The sequence below is a fragment of the Brassica rapa genome, chromosome A06, assembly GCF_000309985.2.
Source record: "Brassica rapa cultivar Chiifu-401-42 chromosome A06, CAAS_Brap_v3.01, whole genome shotgun sequence".
NCBI lineage: Eukaryota > Viridiplantae > Streptophyta > Magnoliopsida > Brassicales > Brassicaceae > Brassica > Brassica rapa.
Window position 1 is genome coordinate 10,312,489 of NC_024800.2, and position 22,680 is coordinate 10,335,168.

Genomic DNA, 22,680 nt, shown 5'->3' on the forward strand with positions numbered 1-22,680 from the left:
TTGATTATCAATTTGATTTTTGTTTTGTTCAAATATGTTCAAAGTAGCTTTACCAAAACTAATTGTTGCATATAAAATTATCAGAAAAGATATATATCTTAATTGTAAAAATCATTGTACTATTATTATCAAAATATTAGAGAAATTTGTTAGCTACTAAGATGTCTTTTGTTGACCTTCTTATGATTTGAAATCAAAGTATCTTAGTACAGTTTTTTTTTTTTTTGAACAACAGTATATCTTAGTACAGCCAGTGTATCATAAAATAGCCTATACTCACTAAATTATCAGGTACATGGGAGATTCTTGGCTTCTCTTTGGTTATCTTTTGTTTGTTTCTGTGTATTAAATCAATCAAAGAAAAAAATGTTCTTCAATTAAAAGAAAAAAAAAAGAGTAAAAAGCAGCCACATCGCTCTCCACCTTATCCACTTCTGCCTCAATCCATTTGGCAAAAAAGCTTCGTCATACACTCTTTGATCCAATCACACACACACCAAATCCAAACCGACCATTCTCAAGACCCAATGGACAACAGCAACCAGCAATCATCTCCCTCGGCCGCCGGAATCCCTCCTCCTGTATCCGCCGTCGGAGGAGCTTCTTACCACCACCTTCTACAGCAACAGCAACAACAGCTCCAAATGTTCTGGTCCTACCAACGCCAAGAGATCGAGCAAGTAAACGATTTCAAGAACCATCAGCTCCCTCTCGCTCGTATCAAAAAGATCATGAAAGCCGACGAGGATGTGCGTATGATCTCCGCCGAAGCTCCGATCCTCTTCGCCAAAGCCTGCGAGCTTTTCATCCTCGAGCTCACCATCCGTTCTTGGCTCCACGCCGAGGAAAACAAACGCCGCACGCTTCAGAAAAACGACATCGCTGCCGCCATTACAAGGACAGATATCTTCGACTTCCTTGTCGACATCGTTCCAAGAGAAGAGATCAAGGAAGAGCCGGGGATCGGCGGGATGATGCCTCCCGCGGTGAGCGGCGTGCCGTACTATTATCCGCCGATGGGTGGTCCTGGAGGGATGATGATTGGTAGACCGGCTATGGATCCGAGTGGCGTCTATGTCCAGCCTCCGTCTCAGGCGTGGCAGAGCGTTTGGCAAACGTCGGCGACGGGCGATGATGTTTCTTACGGCAGTGGGGGAAGCGGCGGTCAAGGGAATCTTGACGGGCAAGTGTAAGTTTCATTCATGTCATCACATCTTTGTGCAATGTAGATGATTCCTTGTTCATCACTTCTTTGGATAATAAATCATTTTATTAACCCTACATTTCATTGTCTTTTATATCATGTTTTCAGCTGAGCTCAGAGTTACTCCAAATGAATGCATGTTTTACTTGCTGTTGAAGACAGCAAATATTAGTCGACTCTGCCTTGGATGTTGGATATGTCGCCTGAGCTTAGTTTAAAAAGGAGCTATTGTCTCTCTGTTAACTTGTAAGGTTATTGTAGCAAAAACCATCATTACTGCGACTACGCCTTTACTCTCTATATACATCTAATGTGCAGTTTCTAATTTTTCGATTATTTTACCTAGCTCTCCTCGTTTCACATTTTCAGAGATTTGAGTGCTTGTAAACCGATAGCAAAACCAAACTGTGTAAATGTGGATTTGTATATAATAAGCTCGTGACATAGATGTAGTAGCTAGTTGAGATGACAATGGAGTTAATTGTTTTAGTTGACAATTAGTATTTTTGAAATGGACAGCAGCTTATTACAAAGCACTAGATTTCTTAACCGCGCTACGCGCGGATAAGATATTATATGTATTTCTCAATTCTAAAAATATAATGTATAATATTGTATTACATTATTTAAAGAATATAAAATAAGACTACATAACATAAATATATTTTTAAAATTTTCTTTGTGGAAATCATTATGTTGTTTGATTTTTGTACTTGATTCACATATTTGCATAGTTATTTGTGATAGATGAATAACTATATTTTAATTATCAGTAAATAATATATATTTATTATATAATATAAGAAAAATAAAATTATTTACTTTTAAAACAAACTTGTTTCATGTTGGGGGCTCGGTTATAGACATATCATATTCGAATGAAACATTTTTACAGTTATTAATCTTCTTAACAGTCAAGAAACAAATCTGAATATCAAAACAATATGTCATACGATCTCTTTGTGGAATAACTGCTCTGAAGAAATTCAATTTAGACATCAAAAAGGACTGGAAAGGGATGTGCAGATGTTTTATCTAAGCTAGCTTTACAAAATACTATTCATAGTTCATATATCATTTATGTCCATCCTATTTTTTGTGTCCATCATTTCTTAAATATCTTGAAATAACTCATGCTAATTAATAATAAACTTTTGGCTAGCAAAAAAAATCAATTTTGTCTAATTATCGCTTAATTTGTCTAACTGATATATATGTATTTTCTCAATTCTAAAAAAATAATGTATAATATTTTATTACATTATTTAAAAAATATAAAATAAGACTACCTAACATAAATATATTTTTTAAATTTTCTTTGTAGAAATCATTATGTTGTTTGATTGTTGTACTTGATTCACATATTTGCATAGATATTTGTGATAGATGAATAACTATATTTTTATTATCAGTAAATAATATATATTTATTATATAATATAAGAAAAATGAAATTATTTACTTTTTAAACAAATTTGTCTCATGTTGGGGATTCAGTTATAGACATATAATATTCGAATGAGATTTTTTTACAGTTATCAATCTTCTTAACAGTCAAGAAACAAATCTGAATATCAAAACAATATCTCATACGATCTCTTTGTGGAATAACTACTCTAAAAAAATTGAATTTAAGCATCAAAAAGGACTGGAAATGATGTGCATATGTGTTATATAAGTCAGCTTTACAAAGTACTATTATTCATAGTTCATATATCATTTAAGTCCATCATTTCTTAAACATCTTGAAATAACTGATGCTAATTAATAATAAACTTTTGGCTGGAAAAAAAAATCAAATTTATCTAATTATTGCTTAAATATTTTATTAATATTGTCTAAGAAGCTTTCCATTGATATCATAGTTTAATTCTTATTAGTTTTTTTGTTAATTTTAGAGTTTTTTGTACTTAAGATTTTTTCCATATTAAGGTTATATTTCTTTCACATAATATATATATGTCATAAAAATTACCATCAAATCAGTTTTACTTATTTATTATTTTGTTTTTAATGAAAATACACTTTTTTAATAATTTAATTTAAAATAAAATTATATATTAATTTGTTGTATTCTAACAATTTGATTGATTTAATTAATTTGATTTGGTGGATAACTTAAAAAGTTTTCATATGAATCGGGGAAAGCAAGCTTATGTTGTTATATTATATTTATTTGTGTATATGAAATCTATATATAATGCTAGTGTAATAAAGAAATAACATTTTTTTTTGTAACTTCAAAAAGATACATTATTACAATTTGAAATTATTCAAAATTGAATAAAATGGTAATTAAATAAATATAATTGTTTTTTATCTTGTTTAGTTTGATTCTCATGAAAGGAAATCGATAGGTTAAACAAATGTTTCAAAATTTGTTGTGTTATTGTTTTGTCTATAAATTACAAAATTTATTGAATTGATATATTTAATTATTGCACCCTTAAATAATATTTTATTAAAACATTAGAGAACTGTGTTTTGAGTTGTTTTGTCAAAATTGTACAAAAATCTATGCTTTTTCTTATTTGTCACGAAAATTTATATGTTAAACTTTCTTTTACAAAATTCTTAACTTTGTCACGAAAACAAAAATCTATGTTTTTCATATTTGTCAATGTTCTCACACTTTCAAATAATATATTAGCTTAGTCACTTACTTATTTTTTTGTACAAAACAAAGTATCGGAGTCTTGAAAGTTGAATCTATATTATTGTAAATGTACATAAGAGTTTGTGATTACATATTTAGTGATTCTTGTATATGTATCCAAGAAAGTTTCAATGGCTTAGTGGTGTCTGTCCTATATTTATGTCATATTAACCCGGGTTCGATCCTTTCCTCTGCATTGTTTTTTTTATTTTTTACGAAAAAATGAATGAGATGACGTAGCAACTTCGGACTATCTGATTGGACAATTTTTTATGCCTACGTGGACACTCTAAGAGGAGGTTATATCCTCCTTTTAGTATAGTATATAGATGTTATAACGTTTGTTTCTTTTTCTCAAAGCTTTTGATTTTTGTAGGCTAAGAACCCTTTGACAAATATTGATCTTTTCTCTAACCATAACATTTACACACTTAATGCACCTTAGGATAAAGCTTTCTGTCATAGCAATAGAGTCGTAAACCAGGTACACACACCTTTCCTGGATTCATATACAGTTAGTTACCTCTCTCTAGAGCTTAGCTGCCAATCCTCATTTGTGATTTCACCAATTCTAGTGTATCTATTATCAATCAGTCATATGTCCATTGCAAAGTATTCGTTTTTAACGGCTGGTCGTATGAATCATTTGATAATATGTATGTCTAAAATCGAAATAGTCGGCTTCTTGTATCTTTTTGTCCGGTTCTACTAGCCAAGACAAAATACAAAGACTAATGAAATGATAAGAAACCAAACCGGAGTATTTGTGTTCAGACCGAAACCAAGTCAACGACACCAAGAAATTACTTATAAAGTCAGAATGTCAAAATAAAACCTCATTTACCTCTCGTGAAACCCTAATTTTCCAATTCGATCAGAGAAGGAAGCTATGGACGCCATTGATTCCGCCATCGATCCACTCAGAGATTTCGCTAAGAGCAGCGTCCGTCTCGTCCAGCGCTGTCACAAACCCGATCGCAAGGGTACGCCCATTTCATTTTTTTTTAAATCTTTCAGAAATTAGAGGAATGTGCTACGATTCTTGAGTTTCATTTTGGATCTGGAGATCTGTAATATTGATTTGTGTTTTTATTTTTCCCCAGAATTCACGAAGGTGGCTGTGCGTACGGCGATAGGATTTGTGGTAATGGGATTCGTAGGGTTCTTCGTGAAGCTCGTATTCATCCCAATCAACAACATCATCGTTGGATCTTCTTAGGCTTAATACTCTTTTTACCAGGTTTTACACTTATCTGATGATTTTGGCGACATAGTTATAATAACAAGTCAATATGGCAAATGGATCTGCATAGATAGGGGTTATGTTTCTTGCTTTGAATCAATGGGTCTGCTCATTGCTCCTTGACTAGACTACAGGGATTTGTAGTTATATTGGCGGACATAAGTTGCTGTTATAATATGAGAGAATTTAGGATGAATTTTCAGCTGGTTTCTTGCCTCAGAAAGGTTTAAAAAGCTTTGCTTCATCTACATTGCTTTACCAGATTCGCTACGCTTGTGTCTCATTGTATATTTGCCCTTTATTTATCCCATCCTGAGTTTTTATTTGTTCTGAATCTGTTCTCTGCGGTTTGTCATCGAGTCTTTGTATCATCTTGATTTGAGTTTATTGTTCATGAGGGTAGGTTGCCTTGTAGTCTTTCTTTACCCTGCGTATCTTTAATCGTATTTTTTTTTGTACTACCCTTTGGTTGTTTATTTGAAGCAAGATATCATGATAATGAAAACCTCATATGTGAAAGTATCTCTAATTTAAACTAAGCTGTTATTTTTGCAGGCTATGCGTTAAGGAGTAGGAAGGAAAGAGACCAAAACCTGTTGTGAAACCTTGTATTCTGTTTTTTTTTTCTAGGTTACATTTTCTCCCTTGTGGCTTAATTTTCTATCCTTGTTTGAATTTTCTTGTTTCTTTTGATCTTCTCTTGCTATTGCCTAAACTAACAGAGATTTTACTTTTTTTTTTTTTTTTGTATACCAATAAAGTATAGTCCTCAAAAACTAGGCTTTAAACACGAAATACCAACCCAAGCCATCATATTATTGTGATATTCGTATGCAGCATAGATTCAGATCTCATAATGAAAGGGATAAGAGAACTAATTATAAATCCCTCTCATCCAGAAATTCTACAACTAGTGGCACAAATCGCAAAGTGTTGTGAACAATAGGGGAAATCGTATGTATTATTACTTAATCAAAGTGTTCCTTTATATAGGAATTACAATATAAGGATAAAGGGAAAGAGTACAAATACTTATCCTAAAGTAAAAAAAGGAAAACCTTTTGAAGATAAACATGAAGAGAAATAGGGGAATCTATAGATGATCATTGGCTTCTCTTTCTCTTGTCCCACGGCCAGACCACTTTCTCTTAAGACATGGCCGGTCATGTTCCTCAACCAGACAAGCTCTCGGCTTGCCTCGTACATGGCTATGATCTCGGCGTGATTAGATGATGTGGCCACTAATGATTGCTTTGTAAAACGCCAGCATATTGCGGCTCCACTATGTATGAACACATATCCTGTTTGAGATCTAGCCTGGTGTGGGTCAGATAAGTACCCAGCATCTGCATATCCGACCATGCTCTCTCCTGGCCGGTTGGCGTAGAACAAACCGAGATCCTTTGTTCCTTGCAGATATCTGAACAGATGTTTCACTCCGTTCCAGTGCCTTAAGGTCGGACATGAACCAAATCTAGATAGTAAGCTCACGGCAAAGCTTATGTCCGGTCTAGTATGACTAGCCAAGTACATTAAGGCCCCAATGGCACTTAGGTAAGGCACCTCCGATCCGAGTGCTTCCTCGTCCGGTTTCTTAGGTCCGTATGGGTCCTTCTCAAGGTCTAAGGACCTCACGACCATAGGACATGGAAAGGGATGAGCCTGGTCCATATTGAATTGCTTGAGTATCTTTTCTGTATAAGTTTCTTGGTGCACAAGGATTCCATTCTCTTTATACTCAAACTGTAATCCCAAACAAAACTTAATTTTTCCTAAGTCTTTCATCTCGAATTCTTTCTTTAGACATTCAACGGTTTGGGAAATCTCTCCAGAGGTTCCTATTATATTCAGGTCGTCCACATAAACTGACATAATCACATAGCCCTTGCTGTCGAATTTCTTTATGAATATACATGGACTTATTGGATCATTCTTATAACCCTCTTTCACTAGGTACTCAGATAATCTATTGTACCACATTCGACCTGATTGCTTTAAACCATATAAGGCTTTATTCAACTTGATGCAATGTTGTTCTCGAGAACCTTTCTTATCTTTGAGCTCAATGCCCTCTGGAACTTTCATATGTATCTCATTATCCAGTGGTCTGTATAGGTATGCAGTTACTACATCCATTAGGCGTAAGTCAATGTTTTCTTTCACGGCCAGACTGATTAGATATCTCAGTGTAGTTGCATCCACCACAGGGGAGTAAGTCTCCTCATAGTCTATTCCTGGTCTTTGGAGAATCCTTGTGCTACAAGCCGTGCTTTATATCTCACTACTTCTCCTTTCTCGTTTATCTTCCTTACAAAGACCCATTTGTATCCCACTGGTTTGACATCTCTTGGTGTCAAGATTATAGGGCCAAAAACGCCTCTCTTTCTCAGTGATTCTAACTCCACGTTTATAGCTTCTTTCCATTTGATCCAATCTGATCTTAGCATGCATTCTTGTATGGACGTGGGTTCTAAATCCTCATCTTTATCCATGATCTCAAGTGCTACCTTGTATGCAAATAAATCATCAACGTTGATATCTTTTCTGTTCCATTGTTTTCCAGACATTACATGGTCTATAGAGATCTCTTTGTAGTCCGGCTTTTGTGTCCCGTGAAGCCCAGCGTCCCGGACCTCACTTTGAGGAACGGCCGGATCATCGGGTGTGGCCGGTACACTTGGCTCGACCGTCCTGGTCGGCTCGACCGGTCCATCTATGTCCTGGACGGTTTCCTTGATGCTCTCGGATCCAGCACCTTTCTTGGACTTCCGAGGCTGTTTGTCTTTGGAACCAATTGGTCTACCACGTTTTAAACATTGCTTAGACTCTGTAGCCACTTGACATTGTCCATCTTGGACGTCTAATCTTATAGGTGCATTACAAGCCGGGATGTGCGATATTGTTACTCTATTTGGGTCAGCAAATGTATCTGGCAATTTATTAGCTAGCTCTTGAAGATGTATAATCTTTTGGACTTCTAAATCACAATCTCTAGTTCGAGGATCTTGCCAAGATGTTGATGGTCTAAACCATTCTAAATCTTTTGTAATCAACCGGCTGTTATCTCCCCCTAAGGACGGATATGTGGACTCATCAAACTGTGAGTCTTCGTATCTGGCCTTAAACAAATCACCGGTTGTTGGCTCAAGATACTTTATAATGCTTGGGGAATCATATCCTACGTATATTCCCATCCTCCTTTGTGGTCCCATCTTAGTTCTCTGTGGTGGAGCAATTGGAACGTAGACGGCACATCCAATGTCTTGATGTGGAACACGTCTGGCTCATGACCCGTAAGTAGTTGGGATGGTGAATATCTATGCTCACTAGATGGCCTGATGCGAATCAGTTCCGTTGCATGTAAAACCGCATGTCCCCATGCTGATACCAGAAGTTGAGACTTCATAAGAAGTGGCCGGGCTATCAGCTGGATACGTTTAATGAAGGATTCGACCAAGCCGTTCTGTGTATGGACATGTGCCACGGAGTGTTCTACTCTTACGCCCATGGACATACAGTATTCATTAAACGCTTGGGACGTGAACTCACCAGCATTGTCTAGACGTATAGTCTTAAGAGGGAAATCTGGAAAATGTGCTCTCAGCCTTATCATCTGAGCAAGCAGCCGTGCAAAGGCTAGGTTCCGAGTGGATAGTAGACACACATGCGACCATCTGGTCGATGCATCAATGAGAACCATGAAGTATCTAAACGTCCCACAAGGTGGGTGTATTGGTCCACATATGTCTCCTTGAATCCTTTCCAGAAAGTTTAAGGTTTCCTTATTAACCTTGGCTGGTGATGGCCTAATTATGAGTTTCCCTTGTGCACATGCTGCACATGTGAGATTGCGTGGGATCACTCCTTTAAACGTGTGCCCTTGTGAATTCATCATCAATTTTCGCATCATTCCTGTTCTGGGATGGCCAAGCCGGTTATGCCATAAAGTGAATAGCTCAGAGGCATTTTCCTCGATCATACTGATCCTTGCATAGTATAGACCAGTAGACATTGCGGGCATAGTCTCTAGGATCTTCTTATTGCCTTTGGTGATCGAAGTTATGTTAAGGAATTCTTTGTTTCCTTCTTCCCATGTTTCAAGATGGAAACCATTCAGTCTTATATCCTTGAAACTCAATAAGCTTCTTCTAGAGCTTGGGGAATACAAGGCAGTTTTGATCTCTAGGTGAGTGCCCTTGGGCATCAACACATAGGCTTGGCCGTGACCTTCAATCAGGCTAGCCTCACCCGCAATGGTATGTACCTTTGCACTTTGCATTGTGAGATTTATAAAGTACCTTTTGTCTCTAAGTATTGTGTGAATTGTGCCACTATCCACCACAAGTACACTCATCTCATCATTCATTCTATAAATAAAATTTTCTAAACTTTAGAGACTTCATAAGATGTTTTAAAACTCTTATTATTATAAATGTCATTACATAAAATAAAAACACCAAATCAAAGACATAAAGCAATAAGACAATGTGATTCGAAAACTAGTCCTTGAGACAAATCGGATGTCTCAAAATCCATTAGGTCATCTTTGTTGTCCTTGTCGGATTCATTGTCAGCATCATACCCATATCCTTTGTCATCATGAACGTTTTCTTGGATCATGTTTGCCTCCGGATTCTTGTTCTTGAGGCTCTCTTGGTAGAGGTCGCACAAGTGTTTCGGAGTTCTACAATTCTTGGCCCAATGGTTGTCCATCCCGCATCTATGGCATGCAGTCTTGGACGTGTAAGATGGTTTGGATATGCCACCTCGTCCGCGGCCGTAACTGCCTCGACCCCGGCCATAATTGGAACCACGACCACGGTTATTGTGGTTTCCTTTCCGGCCAGTCGAGTAGCCGTCTCGGCCGTTCGAGTTGTCACGTCCACGCCTCTTGAATCCACCACGGCCATTGCCGTATGGTTTCTTGTTGTCTTGGGCGTAGTAGGTCTCTTTGGGATCTTTCTTTTCAACCTCATGGGCTTCGGGTAATGGTGCTGTCCCGACCGGTCTGGCTCCATTATTCTTCATTAGGAGCTCATTGTTTGCCTCGGCCAAGAGTAGACATGAGATCAGATCAGTATATGTGGCGAAACCTTTTGTTCTTTATTGCTCTTGCAACACAGAATTCGACTGATTGAAAGTCGTATAGGTCTTTTCAAGCATCATCATATCAGATACTTCTTCACCACAAAGCTTTAGTATTGAGACAATCTTGAATAAAGCTGAATTGTACTCATCCACAGACTTATAGTCTAAAAATCTTAGGTGCATCCAATCGTGCCTTGCCTTCGGAAGCAACACCATCCTTTGGTGATCATATCTATTCTTTAAAGCATTCCAAAGATCTAGTGGATTCTCAATTGTCATGTACTGATCTTTAAGACCTTCAATGAGATGATGACGCATAAGGCCTAAGGCTCTGTATCTGTTCTTTTCATTCTCATTGTTGTCCTCGGTGATAGTATCACCGAGTCCCTTGGACTTTAGACTAATCCTTGTATCTAGCGCCCACTGCAAGTAATTGTCTCCGGAGAGATTAAGGGCTGCATAGTCTCTGTTTGCTATTTTCGACATCTGAATCACATTATCATATAAGGTATTAGGTTCACAATGTGATTCACGTGGCCGCAGGATATAAGCAAGCTCGGCCACAACATGTCTTACGCATTTATGATGTTCAAAAACAATACTAATCGACCATGATGCTATCAATCATGAACCACACGGCTCTATAGGTTTACTAATGCAATCAACCTAAACTCGTGTGATCTATATGTTGGTCGATTTTGTTACAATCAGTTATGAATGCAATACCATGTTCGGATTCATGTAAAGCAATCTACCTTATACTTACTTCTTTCATAATACCTAGGGTTTCCAATCTTTTAAATTCTTATCAATCTTGTTAAGGTTTCAAGGCCTTAAGTATTTGTATACTTAGTTAGATTATTTCAAACAATCTAACATTCCTAAACCTCAAATCAAGCAAGAAATCAAACAAGCAAGATCAATCTTAAAATCGGATTCTAACTTCTTTTAGGGTTTAGGGTTTTCGATTCCTTCATTAGGGTTTGTCAGGTTTCAGATTTAATCAATCAACATACAATCAAGTTCTAATTGGAATCATATATCTTTCTAGTTTTAAGACTTGTCGATTTTAATCTTCTAGTTTCTTTTAGGGTTTCATCGAGAATATAGTTTCCATAATGATGGATTAGGGTTTTGTTCTTATTCTATGTTCTCAGATTATGTTCATACCTTTGTTTCGCAGAGGTATAGAACCGGACCACCTGAGAATGGATGAAACTTCGAGCTGAGGAGAGTGAACGCTTGCTGCCTCTTATCGGCTCGCGGATGTAGTCGGACGCGAGCTGAGGACGGACGCGAGCTGCGAGCTGTTTCTTGGACGGATGCGTTCTTCTCGTGTTCGAGCTGAGGACGCGATCAGGAAGCTGAGGACGTTCGGTCTTGAGGACGTCTAGGTTTTAGGACGATGGAGAACGTCTAGGGTTTTAGCTTTGAGTCGCCGGTTATAGACTTTTAGGTTTCGATTTAGGTCTCAGGGATTTAGAGGCTATCGTGCTGATAACGTGTTGTGAACAATAGGGGAAATCGTGTGTATTATTACTTAATCAAAGTGTTCCCTTATATAAGGATTACAAGATAAGGATAAAAGGAAAGAGTACAAATCCTTATCCTAAAGTAAAAAAGGAAAACCTCTTAAAGATAAACATGAAGAGAAAAGGAAACTTCTAATCCTAAGGTCGGTCCATGCTTTGGCCGCCTCTCTCTCCTTGTGCGGACGCAGTCTTGGACATGGGCCGGACGCGGTCCGTTCTTCTTTGGTATGGTTACTAGCAATCCACATTGTTCTTAACACAAAGTATATTCTCTCTCAGAAAAGATGTAACCTTACCTTAAGTTTGTAATAATTGAGGTAAGTTTGTAATAATTAAAAAAGGATCTTACTGAGTTATCACGTAATTGGAATACTAATTTTGCTTACATGGCGGCTTGAGATTCAATTGAAAATTTTGTTAGTTTAAAATAAATTGCTAGGGAATATTATATTATATAGTATGTCAATTATAGATCTTTCATTTATTAAATTGAAATTATTATATATTTTTTCCTTAAATAAAAATAACGCAATTACCTAATGTGATCAAGATATATATTACAATTAATGATTTTAAATAATAAATATTTACTAACAATATGTATATTTTCTATCATTTTTGTTTAATTATTTATTATTAAAATAAATTACACAATTACATTAACAATATAATAAAAATATAAATTTTTTTTTGTATATGTTGTATTTTGAATTTTTCAAAACGAGTATAAATTACTAAAACTACTAAAAGTCTCACATAAAGTTTTGTGATCAAGGTTTAATTTTATTTCTATAATAAGATACAATGATTATAAGATCATATGAATAAATAATTTTATTTTAATAGGTATTTATGTTAATATATATATATATATATATATATATATATATTTCATATTGTTTAAATTAAACTATACATCATATGAAAATTCATACTTATATTTTGATATATGCGTTGAACATATATTAGAGAAGTTAATATTTTAATTTTGAAATCATTTTTGTTTTTTTAAAGAATTATAAATTATTGAAAGCACTAAACATTCCACATTAAAAAATAATCATTTGTGTAAAATTTTGTTACACAAATATGCAAATAATCATAAAATCATATGAGTAGAAACCTCATTTAATAAATATCCATTAAAAGTATACTATCTATCTATGTTAATATCATTTAAATTTAATTATATATCATATATGATGGATAATATTGATTGTTTTGATTTATTTACCCTAAAATAATTGCGAATAAACAAGAGCGGTTGTTTGATTTATATGCGCACGCTAATTTATTACATAATAGTAAATGATTTCTTAGTTATTTAATATATAATTATTATTTTATTATTTCATAATATTTAAAAAACATAAAATAAGTAATAAATATAAAATATTTATTCTGCTCAAAGTGCAGATCTTAACCTAAGTATGTATCTCTTTTATAATTTTAAATCTTAAATATTTTCTAAATCTCAGGCCAAAAAACTATAAGAAAATGAAAATAAACTCAAAATCAATATTTATATCGAACAATAACCAAAATTAAAAAAAAAGACACAAAAATGAGAAACATATTGAAGAGGATTGGCACATGAATGTAAACCTCTCATAACTATAATTAACTTTTAAATTGCTAAATCATGATATAAACCGAGCTGCCATAGTTTCATTGTAACCAAATAGCAGACCTGAGATTCTTGGCCAAAACATTAGGTTCTTATGCGATAAGTGATTTTTTGACCTAAAATAATTTTTAAAATGAGATTAGCTCACCAGTAAACAAATTACGTAATTAACACAAAAGTTTTTAAAAAATTGTTTAAGGGCCACAAATATTTATTCGATCAAGAATATAAATTTTATTTTCCATACGATATTTTTTAAATAATTTTCTATAAATTCACTATGCCAGGGCGCATGTCTTATCCTATTCTATAAATAAAGATCAAACCAAAATTACAAGGGCATTTTTGTCATCACAAAATAAATTTTACACAAAGTCTCATTTTTAAAAACGATTCAGGTTTTTTCTATATGGATTCCTTATTTGTTCTCCTCAAAGCTTACCTACTATGTCGGGGGCGACAACAACATCTTCTTTGATCTCCTTCTCGGCAAAACCATCTCATCACTCATTCTCAAAATCTCCACTAGCCATTTCCAAATCTCCATTCCCTTCTCCTTAAAGCCCCAAAAACCCTCCTACCATCGCTGTCATCCTTTCTCCTGCACCGCTGTTCTCAACTAACACATCAACATCGCAAATTCCTCTCATGAAAAACCCACCAAGAATACAACTTTCATCTCCCGATTCGCTCCCGACGAGCCCCGCAAGAGAGCCGACATCCTCATCGAAGCCCTCAAGCATCAAGGCGTCGAAACAGTCTTCGCTTACCCAGGAGGCACATTCATGGAGATCCACCAACTCCACGATCAGCAACGTCCTTCCTCGTCACAAAAAAGGAGGTGTCTTCGCTTCCTAGGGCATTTCTCGTTCCTCTGGTAAATCCGAAATCTGCATCGCCACTTCCGGTACAGGCGCCACCAATCTCGTCAGCGTATTAGCCAACGCGATGCTTGACAGTGTCCCTCTCATCACAATCACTGGACAGGAGGTGCAAACGCTTTTCAAGAGACGCCCATCGTTGAGGTAACGAGGTCTATTACGAAATCATCTTTACTTTTTCTTGTAATTGTTATTAATAGAATAAGATTATACTCGAACTGATATAGATCCGACAAAACTGAACCGTATCCAATCGACAAATTCTAATTTTCCAAAAAATCCAAACTTAACAGATGAAGATCCAAAATAGGCTTGAATATAGTATCCGGAATCTACTAGAAATTAAATAAAAATCCGGGTTCGGTCTGGATCTATGCTAAAGTATATGTTGGGTCATCTTTCTTCGGACCAGCGGATCTCAGTTTGGGTATGGATCCTATCTGAGATTTGATCGGATATCCGAAGTATCTGAAACTTATTGCATATATTAGGTATATTTGAGTGGTAATTTTAGTAATTCAGATAATTATTTTTTTAAGTTTTGGGTTTGATTATAATTTTTGGTTCGGGTAAAATTTTAGACTAAATTTTGGGTATTTTTTAGGGTTTTTGGGTCTGATTTTGGGTATTTTTCGAGTTTTTGAATGAAGTTAGGATACTTCGGATCTTTTTTGGGTTTTCGAATCAAGTTTGGTTACTTCGGATCCTTTTCTAGTTTAAAATAGTCGAACTAATCCGAACTCAAAAGATATCTGAAAATTACAGGTGTTTTATGGATATTAGAATTTTAGATCCGAATCAATCCAGATTCAATCGGAACTGTTCGGGACAAAAAACTTCAAAAACCCTAATTGGGTCCAAATGTCAAGGACTCGGTTTTTGATAATAAGAAGACGCGAATGTCCAAACCTAATTCGACTGACCGGTTAGATTTAGTAAATAGACACGTTCGAGGAAAAAGAAAATTAACATTTATTAGTGATTTGCAACCGCCTCAGATCTCTGTCGATAAATAGAGCATGCGATAAACTGGAACTAAAAGAAAAGAAAAGAGAAAAAACATGGGCTTATTTGTGATATAACCATAAAAGAAAAGTTAAATTAGTTTTGTAGAAAGAGGTTAGAGAGAAGAGGAGAGAAGAGGATGATTTTGGTTATATAATGAATTAGTGTTATAAACCAAAAAGTGGACGACTCATAACCGGCCTGAACCGGTCGTACCGCACCATCTGTATCAGATCATAGTTGGCCATGTTTTTCCTATGCCTTATGTACTTAGGTTTTCATTTTCCTAGTTGTGGTTGTTTTCCTTTTTACCTAAGGATTAGGATTAGGACTATTTCCTTTTTACTATGACGGTCTAAACTTGTATATAAGGCAGCTTCAGGTTGCGCAGGGTGTGATAGATGGATCAAACAGGGAGAGACTTGAAAAGTTCTCTCCGTCCGAAGATAAATCAAATGGTGTTGGTGCAGTAGAGGCGGCGATGTTGTCTTTGTCCGTTGAAGATGAATCGAAAGGGAAGGAAACTGAAAAGGCTATATTGTCTTTGTCCGAAGCTGCCGAAAGGATCGATCCCTCACATTTTGCGGCTTGCCTCGACGAAGTATTGGTAAGTGAAATTCGGATTGATCCGTTTTGTCTAAATTTAGAAATCGAATTTTAATTCTGGTTTGTTTGTTTGTTTGTTTGTTAATAGAATGAGGGTTGGTTTCACCCGGAGGCGCAGATGTTGGAATTAATCAATTACTATGGGAATGTACTTTCCCATGTATCGTTTCAATGGGTCACCATGTTCGAGGAGTATCCTTTATCCAAGCTCATTGATGTATGTGAGCCTTTTGTGAATAATCTAAAAGTCTTGTTAGTTAGGTTAGCTGCTGATGATATCTTTTTCTTTTTGCTTAATTGTAACAGGTTCCGATATCTCTTATTCCTAACCCTGTCTACCAAAAATCTATCGATTTCATCAACACACTTCCGTTTGACACACTACCTGCCTTTGTACTATGGTCCTCTGATCTCATTCTCACTGAATGGCCTCGAGTTGTCAAAGTTGAACAACGTAATTCTAACAAATCTAAGGTTCAATTTTTTTTTTTTGAACTGGTGTGTGTTTTATTCAGTTTTAACTTTTTGTTTTAGACTCCAATGTTCTGTTTTTGTCTGACTTGTAGGTGGCAACATTTGTTGTATTGGCCATGGCATTGCGTACTCAACCTGATGCCTTGACTCTGGTTTTAACAAATATGAAGGAGAGACCTACATATCAAGGCCAGGACAAGCTTCCGCTTATAATTTGGATGATGGCTCAGGTTCATTCTGATAAAACTACCGAGAGGGTCCAAATTTGTGTGTTTTCGTTTAAGTTTCTCAATTTTTAATTGAATGGTGACAGGCCTCCCAAGGTGATTTATCTGCTGGCTTGTTTTCATGGGTACAAACCTTGCTGCCACTAGTCGCTAACGAGTGCTGCAGCTCTCACTCAATTGATCTCATCCTGCAATTTGTTGAGATGTGAGTCACAGTTTTTAATATTTTCTCCCTTCCTCCTCTGCTTGCTTGTCTAAAATCTTGTTTTTCTTTTCATCAGGATTTTGTCCTCGAATCCAGAGGCTCGGGCTGTACTCCTAAACAAACCTCTTAGGCATGGAGTGCGACTGCTTCCACATTGTTTTTTTGAGATGTTGGTGCGGCTTACATTCCCTGCTCCATCCGCTAGAGTAGAGTCAACACAGAGGTTTGAGGCTATTTATCCCTTGTTGAAGGAAGTAGCCCTTGCACCAGATATTACTGCAAACGCACTGAAACAGATATTCACTTTTTCCTTGAAATTAGCTGGTGGACAAGGTATTGGTGGTAACAAATACGAAAACCTCTCTCTCTCTCTCTCTCTCTCTTGGCTTGGTGGTTCTGTTTGAATTCACCACCCTTTGCTTGTTTGTTTACAGGAAATCCTGCTCTAGCCAATGAAGCTACAGCGATCGCCATCAGTGTTTTGACACAAAACGTTGATTGCTTTAAGCAATGGGATGTTCTCTACAAAGAGAATCTTGAAGCTAGCGTTGCTCTTCTTAATAAGCTTGTAGACGAATGGAAGGATCATTCCCTCAAACTTTCATCATCGTCGAGTGATACTCTCACTGTCAAGCATGCTATCAACAGCTTCAGGATGAAGGTAATAATAATGCCTCTCTTAGAATATTCTAAGCTTCTATTAACTAATATCATCTATGACCTCACCTACTATAATATTATTATTTGTCTGTAGAACGAAAAAGCCATCACTGAAAGTGTAGCCAATCCTTCTCTTTACAAAGAAGCTGACCAGTCGTGCAAACTGATCTCAAGGAGACTCTCCCGTGGCATCGGAATAGCACCCTTAACCGCTATGGTTATAGCAGCTGCAGGAGGCGCTGTTGTAGCCGGAGCCGCACATGCTCTAATCTATCTTGCCAGGAGCAAAAAGTCCTCTTAATAGATGCTTATCAGAATATTACTTGTTGGCTTCTTTTAATCCCTTTCTTTGAAGCTATTATGATATATATATATTTTTTTATTTTGTTGTGACAATTACTGAATCCTGTAAAATATCTATACTATTAAAAGAGAAGAAGTCTAAAAAAATCTACTTAAACAATTGTTGGATCTATTCACTAGAAACTTAATATTTAATATTTACCTTAATCAATTAAAAATATATCAATATTATTAATATGATTTTTCCTAATTTTTACTCCTAGAATATTTCTATATCTAACAAACTGATTCCGTTATCAAACGAATTAATTATAATGTGTCTCTATTATTCAAATAATCATCAATATTACATATGTACATCCACACCATCTCACATACTACATCGTCGTAAATTCATAAGTGGTCTAATCAAATTATAAACTGGTCTACATATAGAATCCATTATAACCATCCGAAATGATTTATATAGTGATTTAATATTTTTAACTAATTGTTAATATATATTAACAGCATTTAATTATTCATTAATATTTCCTAGATTTAAATTTGAAACAAGATATGACATACTCAAAAAATATTGATAGGTAGTATCGATTGTGATTCTTATAAAAAAGGGAATAATTCAAGAGTTACTTTCAAAATTACATTAAATTCATTTTACATTATATAATTCCAAATATTGACAAAATAAAATTTGATAAAAACACTTTAGCAAACCATTTGTTTAACAAAAATTATATATACTCCGTTAAATTAATTTCTATAAAGAGTATCAATAATAAAAATTTGTTATTTAAGATAAACTTAAAAACTATTAAATATCATATAAATCTATACTATTAAATTAGTCAAAATCAAGTAAATAAGTCTCATCAACTTAATAAATACAACTCTTATAAAATACACATAAAATATAATAAGAGAGAGTAAGCATGTTCATTCGGGTCTTGGAGTCGGATACATATTGTTTTTTCTCGATTCCGAGTCTTTCGGGTCCTAGACATTTGGATCTAACTAGGCATTTGAATTTTTTTGGTTCATGTTCAAATAAGTTTACTTACTATGACAATTCGGCCCCATAATTCAGATATATGAAATTTTCAGATAGGTAATGGGTTTGAGTATTTAAGACCCAAAAAAATTTAAAGTACCTGAAAATCCAAACAAAATATTTGAATACCAGAAAACCACAAAGTTTATCCGAAATCTGATCGAAGAACCAAAAAACACCCAAAATTTTATTCGAATGCCCAGCATATATTTTTAAACTTTGAAACTTTACTCGAAATCTGAACCAAAAACTGAAAAAAAAATAGTAATACTAAAAACATATTTAATATACCCATATATACTAATATACACAAAATATTTTAGGTACCCGATTGGGACTCTGGTAGGAACTAGACTCGAAACAAGACCTGTAGGTCTAAAAGTACCCAATATGTACTTTTTTTGGACCCGAATCCGAACCAAACATGTATGTTCATGTCGATTTCGGTTTGGTTTCTTAGGTCCCAATATCCCATGTCTAAATAGTTATGTAAGAGTGTATATAAAAAAATCTTAACTTAAGTAATTCATAAGTTATAGTTTTAGACATATTAATTCATATTAAATTTTGTTAATATTCTAGAAAAAATCCGCGCTTCAAAAACACGGGTCAAAATCTAGTTGTTATTTAATTTCGCACCTACTCACGATTATTACTCAAGTAGATTTAACTCACAATTTTTACTCAAGTAGATTTAAGAGAAATTGTGTTGTATAACCACCAAAAAATTTATCATCATGTAATTAGCTTAAAAAAATTGGACCAAGATATTTAATGTATTTTCTACAATATACCAAAGTATCTTTCAATAGAATCGTTTCATTTCGTCTTTTTTTTCTTTGTTCTCTTCCCTGTAATTAACATTTACTTTTTATCTAGTTGTGTAAATATTTGTCCAAAAAAACTAGTGTAAAAATATTATAAATATATATTATTGTTTATATTTGGATTTAGTGATTGAGATTTGTATTATTTATGAGTTGAAGCAATGTTTAGTATTAGGGATTGTAAGTGGGTTTTAATCATATAATAATTCGACCAAAAGGAAGAAAACACTCAATGTATCTATTTAGATAGTATAGTGTAATATTATAAAATATTGTATTTTCTTAATTTTTTTTCAGTTGTGTAAATATTATAAACATATATTACTGTTTATATTTGGATTTAGTGATTGAGATTTAAAGTTTAGTATTTATGGTTTGGGGTAATATTTAGTATTAGGGGTTATAGATAGGTTATAATCCTATACTATTACAGTTTCTACGATAAAAACGAACTTTCCGTAGTTTTTGTCGTAAAGTTTGATTGATGACTTCGAATAACGAGAAACATGAAATGGTTCAGCTATGGTTTTCGGGAGATAGCATTAAAGAGTAGACGAGAATGCATAGATTCGTGTCGTATCGACGTTTTGGGAAAGTTCGATCGCTTCGTAATGACCAATGTGCATGTGCTCGGTCACTATGTAGTGACCAAGCTTAATTCCGAACTAGCGACCGTGGCTTGAGATCGCTAGAGTTTTCGATTGTTTCTTGGGTCATTTTATTTTAGTTGAAGGGCTCAAAACTACGAAGCCCATCATAAAAAAAGAATAATTAGCGTTTAAGATAGGATTCGATTAGGTCAGAAATACTCACCCCTGACCCCTCCTACCCTTGATTGTCACCCATCTGAAACGCTAAAATCACTTTCTTTTCCATTGAACGTTTCTCTCTCAACCATTGCGACGAGTGCTCCCTTCACACTACTAAACTCAACAACTCCTCCGATCTCTGCGTCTCCTTCGCTTTACTATGAAAGCTTGAAGCATTTGATAACTGAAAGACACCTGAAAACCTATAAATAGAAGAGGGTTGAGACTGGAATCTAGCATCTCATACACGGTCTTTAAGATTCTCTTTCGTCAAACCTTAGATCATTTTCCTCCGCTGCAATTGCTACTCAATCTGCTGCTCCACACACCGGCCACCAAATTTTATTTTTAGCTGAGCATTGCTGCCATCAAAGCTTTCAAAACCAGGTACGCTTTAAGTAATAGTTTATATCAAATGCTTCCTTGCTAAATTCTGTATTTAACTCTATGTCTGTCCATCTTGTGAGTTGTATTAAACAGATGGAAACGACAATCACCGGAGGGATACGTACGGTATACGGGCTTTCGTAACCATTTGTAAGGAATACTACATTAAATCCATGTTTTTCGCGTTTCTACTGTTTACAGCTTGAGAGGTGCGGCAACTGAGCTTTTCACATGTGTAGAGACAATGGTAGAGATTCAAAAGAAAGAATTTGTGACAAATGGAGACATACCTCTCCAAGTAAAACGTACGTAACTTTGACTATATTATGATTTTTAACAATATTGTATCATTTAATCGCCTTATTTGATTTTTGTTAAGATCCAGGGAGCTGACTTCCTGAGCAGGATCGTCAGTGTGCTGCAGAAAAATGGATAGCCTTATCTTTCTTGCACCGGCTGCAGCAGAAAGTTGGACAAATCACAGACTTCGCTCCGGTTCAACAAATGTGTCTCACCAAACCTGTGTTATCAGGTTCTGATAAGTCATATTTACTCTCAGCTATAACAATATCCACCTTTTGACTAACAAATCCAACTTAGCGCACAGGTTACGTGTTGAGCTAGCTGGTGACGATGGTGAAGACAGTGATATGTTTGTCGTGTTTTACACAAAAATGACGTAACTCACCTAGATAGAAGCAGCCTCACTGGCTCTTCAGAGGTTCGCTTCCACATTTATCTGACGTTTATGTTAGCACTATCGTTGCTGTCATTAATGGACAAAGCTTAGATGAACTTACTGGCAAGCAATACCTCTTTCAGATTCGATTGACACCCTACAATTTCACTCCCAACCACCTCACCTTCACGGTGTCTGCAATTACTGAAGACGTGGCTGTGAAGACTCATTCAAGGGTAAGCTAAGCTTTCTTCAGTTAACATCCTCAATGATGGTGATCTGAAATTACCGATATACTAATTAGTTTCAGGTGAAAGCATCAACAAGTCCTACAAGCGGCCGGCCAGAGTGACAACCATCCACCTGATTCTGGCATCCCACTGTGAGTGAATCTTAGGAGTGTGTGAAGCCATCGTTCTTACCAAGTTTTCTTCTCATTCGTTGCAAATTCTATCCAATAAGTTTTTCCCTTTGTTTCAGTTTCTCATGTTTATCTTTTTTTTTTAATTCTTCAACAAGTTCCTGCTGAAGAAAATAAAAGTTTCTACTGGGAGCAGTGTTATTTTCATTTTAGTGAAGGGAAGCTTGAAAGCTATTTACATATTTACAAACATTGTCTGTTATCTATATACTTTATACACCTTACATAGATTTTATACTACATATAAAACCAAATTCTCAAAACCCTCACTGAGTCGTATTCTTGAAAAAAGTCAACTCTATTTTACACAAATCAGAGACTTGTGCAAGAAACATATACACAAAGTATTTAGCACCACTATTTAATGGGACTCCATATAAGCCCATTTAAAAGCTACGTCTATGTTTATTTAATCTTACAAAGTGTCGATAACGAATTGGTCTTTAATAATTACTAGGTGACCGGACATAAGAACATGACCGGCCCGCACCCTGTGTTTCCTCTCGGTCCGCACCTCACGAGAGGGAACACAGTAATGTCAGTATGAAGAGACAGATATTGTGTGTATGTATAATTGCAACGTCACAAAATATTTTGTGTGTTTACGAAGATACTTTCATTCAAAAAATGGAATAAATAGTGTATAGTTTTAGAAGTAACAGATTTTATATTATTATTAATTAGATGATTTCAACTTGCGCAAGTAATCCATATTGTGAATAAGTGATTTGCATATTTAATGATTTCAACTTGCGCAAGTAATCTATATTAGAAAGTTAAGTTATTAAAAACAATT

General features: G+C 35.2%; 5 protein-coding genes across 24 annotated transcripts; 3 read left to right on the forward strand and 2 right to left on the reverse strand.

Moving 5' to 3' along the window:
- The first annotated feature begins 356 nt into the window (after positions 1-356).
- Positions 357-1,650, forward strand: LOC103873128 (nuclear transcription factor Y subunit C-1). The gene is made up of 2 exons (XM_009151558.3): positions 357-1,189; positions 1,313-1,650. The coding sequence occupies exons 1-2, from the start codon at positions 528-530 to the stop codon at positions 1,314-1,316; spliced, it is 666 nt and encodes a 221-aa protein (XP_009149806.1). The 5' UTR covers positions 357-527; the 3' UTR covers positions 1,317-1,650.
- Positions 1,651-4,583: 2,933 nt separating this feature from the next.
- LOC103873129 (protein transport protein Sec61 subunit gamma-3) lies at positions 4,584-5,844 on the forward strand. Its single transcript, XM_009151559.3, has 3 exons — positions 4,584-4,842; positions 4,963-5,099; positions 5,658-5,844. The coding sequence occupies exons 1-2, from the start codon at positions 4,749-4,751 to the stop codon at positions 5,076-5,078; spliced, it is 210 nt and encodes a 69-aa protein (XP_009149807.1). The 5' UTR covers positions 4,584-4,748; the 3' UTR covers positions 5,079-5,099; positions 5,658-5,844.
- LOC117126161 lies at positions 5,719-10,188 on the reverse strand. Its single transcript, XM_033273592.1, has one exon. The coding sequence runs from the start codon at positions 10,128-10,130 to the stop codon at positions 9,564-9,566; it is 567 nt and encodes a 188-aa protein (XP_033129483.1). The 5' UTR covers positions 10,131-10,188; the 3' UTR covers positions 5,719-9,563.
- On the reverse strand, positions 10,138-12,329 carry LOC117126162. The gene has a single exon (XM_033273593.1). The coding sequence runs from the start codon at positions 10,674-10,676 to the stop codon at positions 10,206-10,208; it is 471 nt and encodes a 156-aa protein (XP_033129484.1). The 5' UTR covers positions 10,677-12,329; the 3' UTR covers positions 10,138-10,205.
- An 863-nt stretch (positions 12,330-13,192) lies between these two features.
- LOC103873130 lies at positions 13,193-22,124 on the forward strand. 20 transcript variants are annotated; one of them, XM_033273251.1, is made up of 14 exons: positions 13,205-15,842; positions 15,930-16,058; positions 16,148-16,315; positions 16,408-16,545; positions 16,629-16,747; positions 16,824-17,089; positions 17,182-17,408; positions 17,502-20,784; positions 20,878-20,934; positions 21,024-21,089; positions 21,164-21,316; positions 21,392-21,505; positions 21,607-21,699; positions 21,768-22,124. In XM_033273251.1, the coding sequence occupies exons 1-8, from the start codon at positions 15,717-15,719 to the stop codon at positions 17,706-17,708; spliced, it is 1,380 nt and encodes a 459-aa protein (XP_033129142.1). In that variant the 5' UTR covers positions 13,205-15,716; the 3' UTR covers positions 17,709-20,784; positions 20,878-20,934; positions 21,024-21,089; positions 21,164-21,316; positions 21,392-21,505; positions 21,607-21,699; positions 21,768-22,124. The 20 variants fall into 20 exon arrangements, with proteins under 20 accessions (XP_018515030.1, XP_033129142.1, XP_033129140.1 ...); XM_033273249.1 differs by having other exon boundaries at positions 21,170-21,316; XM_033273257.1 differs by having other exon boundaries at positions 21,024-21,082.
- Positions 22,125-22,680: the final 556 nt, after the last annotated feature.

Excerpts from the sequence above, each read along its gene's own strand:
- LOC103873128 (XM_009151558.3), top strand. The coding sequence starts at position 528 with ATGGACAACAGCAACCAGCAATCATCTCCCTCGGCCGCCGGAATCCCT.
- LOC103873129 (XM_009151559.3), top strand. The coding sequence starts at position 4,749 with ATGGACGCCATTGATTCCGCCATCGATCCACTCAGAGATTTCGCTAAG. Across the intron at positions 4,843-4,962 it reads TCACAAACCCGATCGCAAGG|AATTCACGAAGGTGGCTGTG; the intron begins GTACGCCCATTT and ends ATTTTTCCCCAG.
- LOC117126161 (XM_033273592.1), bottom strand. The coding sequence starts at position 10,130 with ATGAAGAATAATGGAGCCAGACCGGTCGGGACAGCACCATTACCCGAA.
- LOC117126162 (XM_033273593.1), bottom strand. The coding sequence starts at position 10,676 with ATGTCGAAAATAGCAAACAGAGACTATGCAGCCCTTAATCTCTCCGGA.
- LOC103873130 (XM_018659513.2), top strand. The coding sequence starts at position 15,717 with ATGTTGTCTTTGTCCGTTGAAGATGAATCGAAAGGGAAGGAAACTGAA. Across the intron at positions 16,059-16,147 it reads CTTTATCCAAGCTCATTGAT|GTTCCGATATCTCTTATTCC; the intron begins GTATGTGAGCCT and ends TAATTGTAACAG. Across the intron at positions 16,546-16,628 it reads TAATTTGGATGATGGCTCAG|GCCTCCCAAGGTGATTTATC; the intron begins GTTCATTCTGAT and ends GAATGGTGACAG.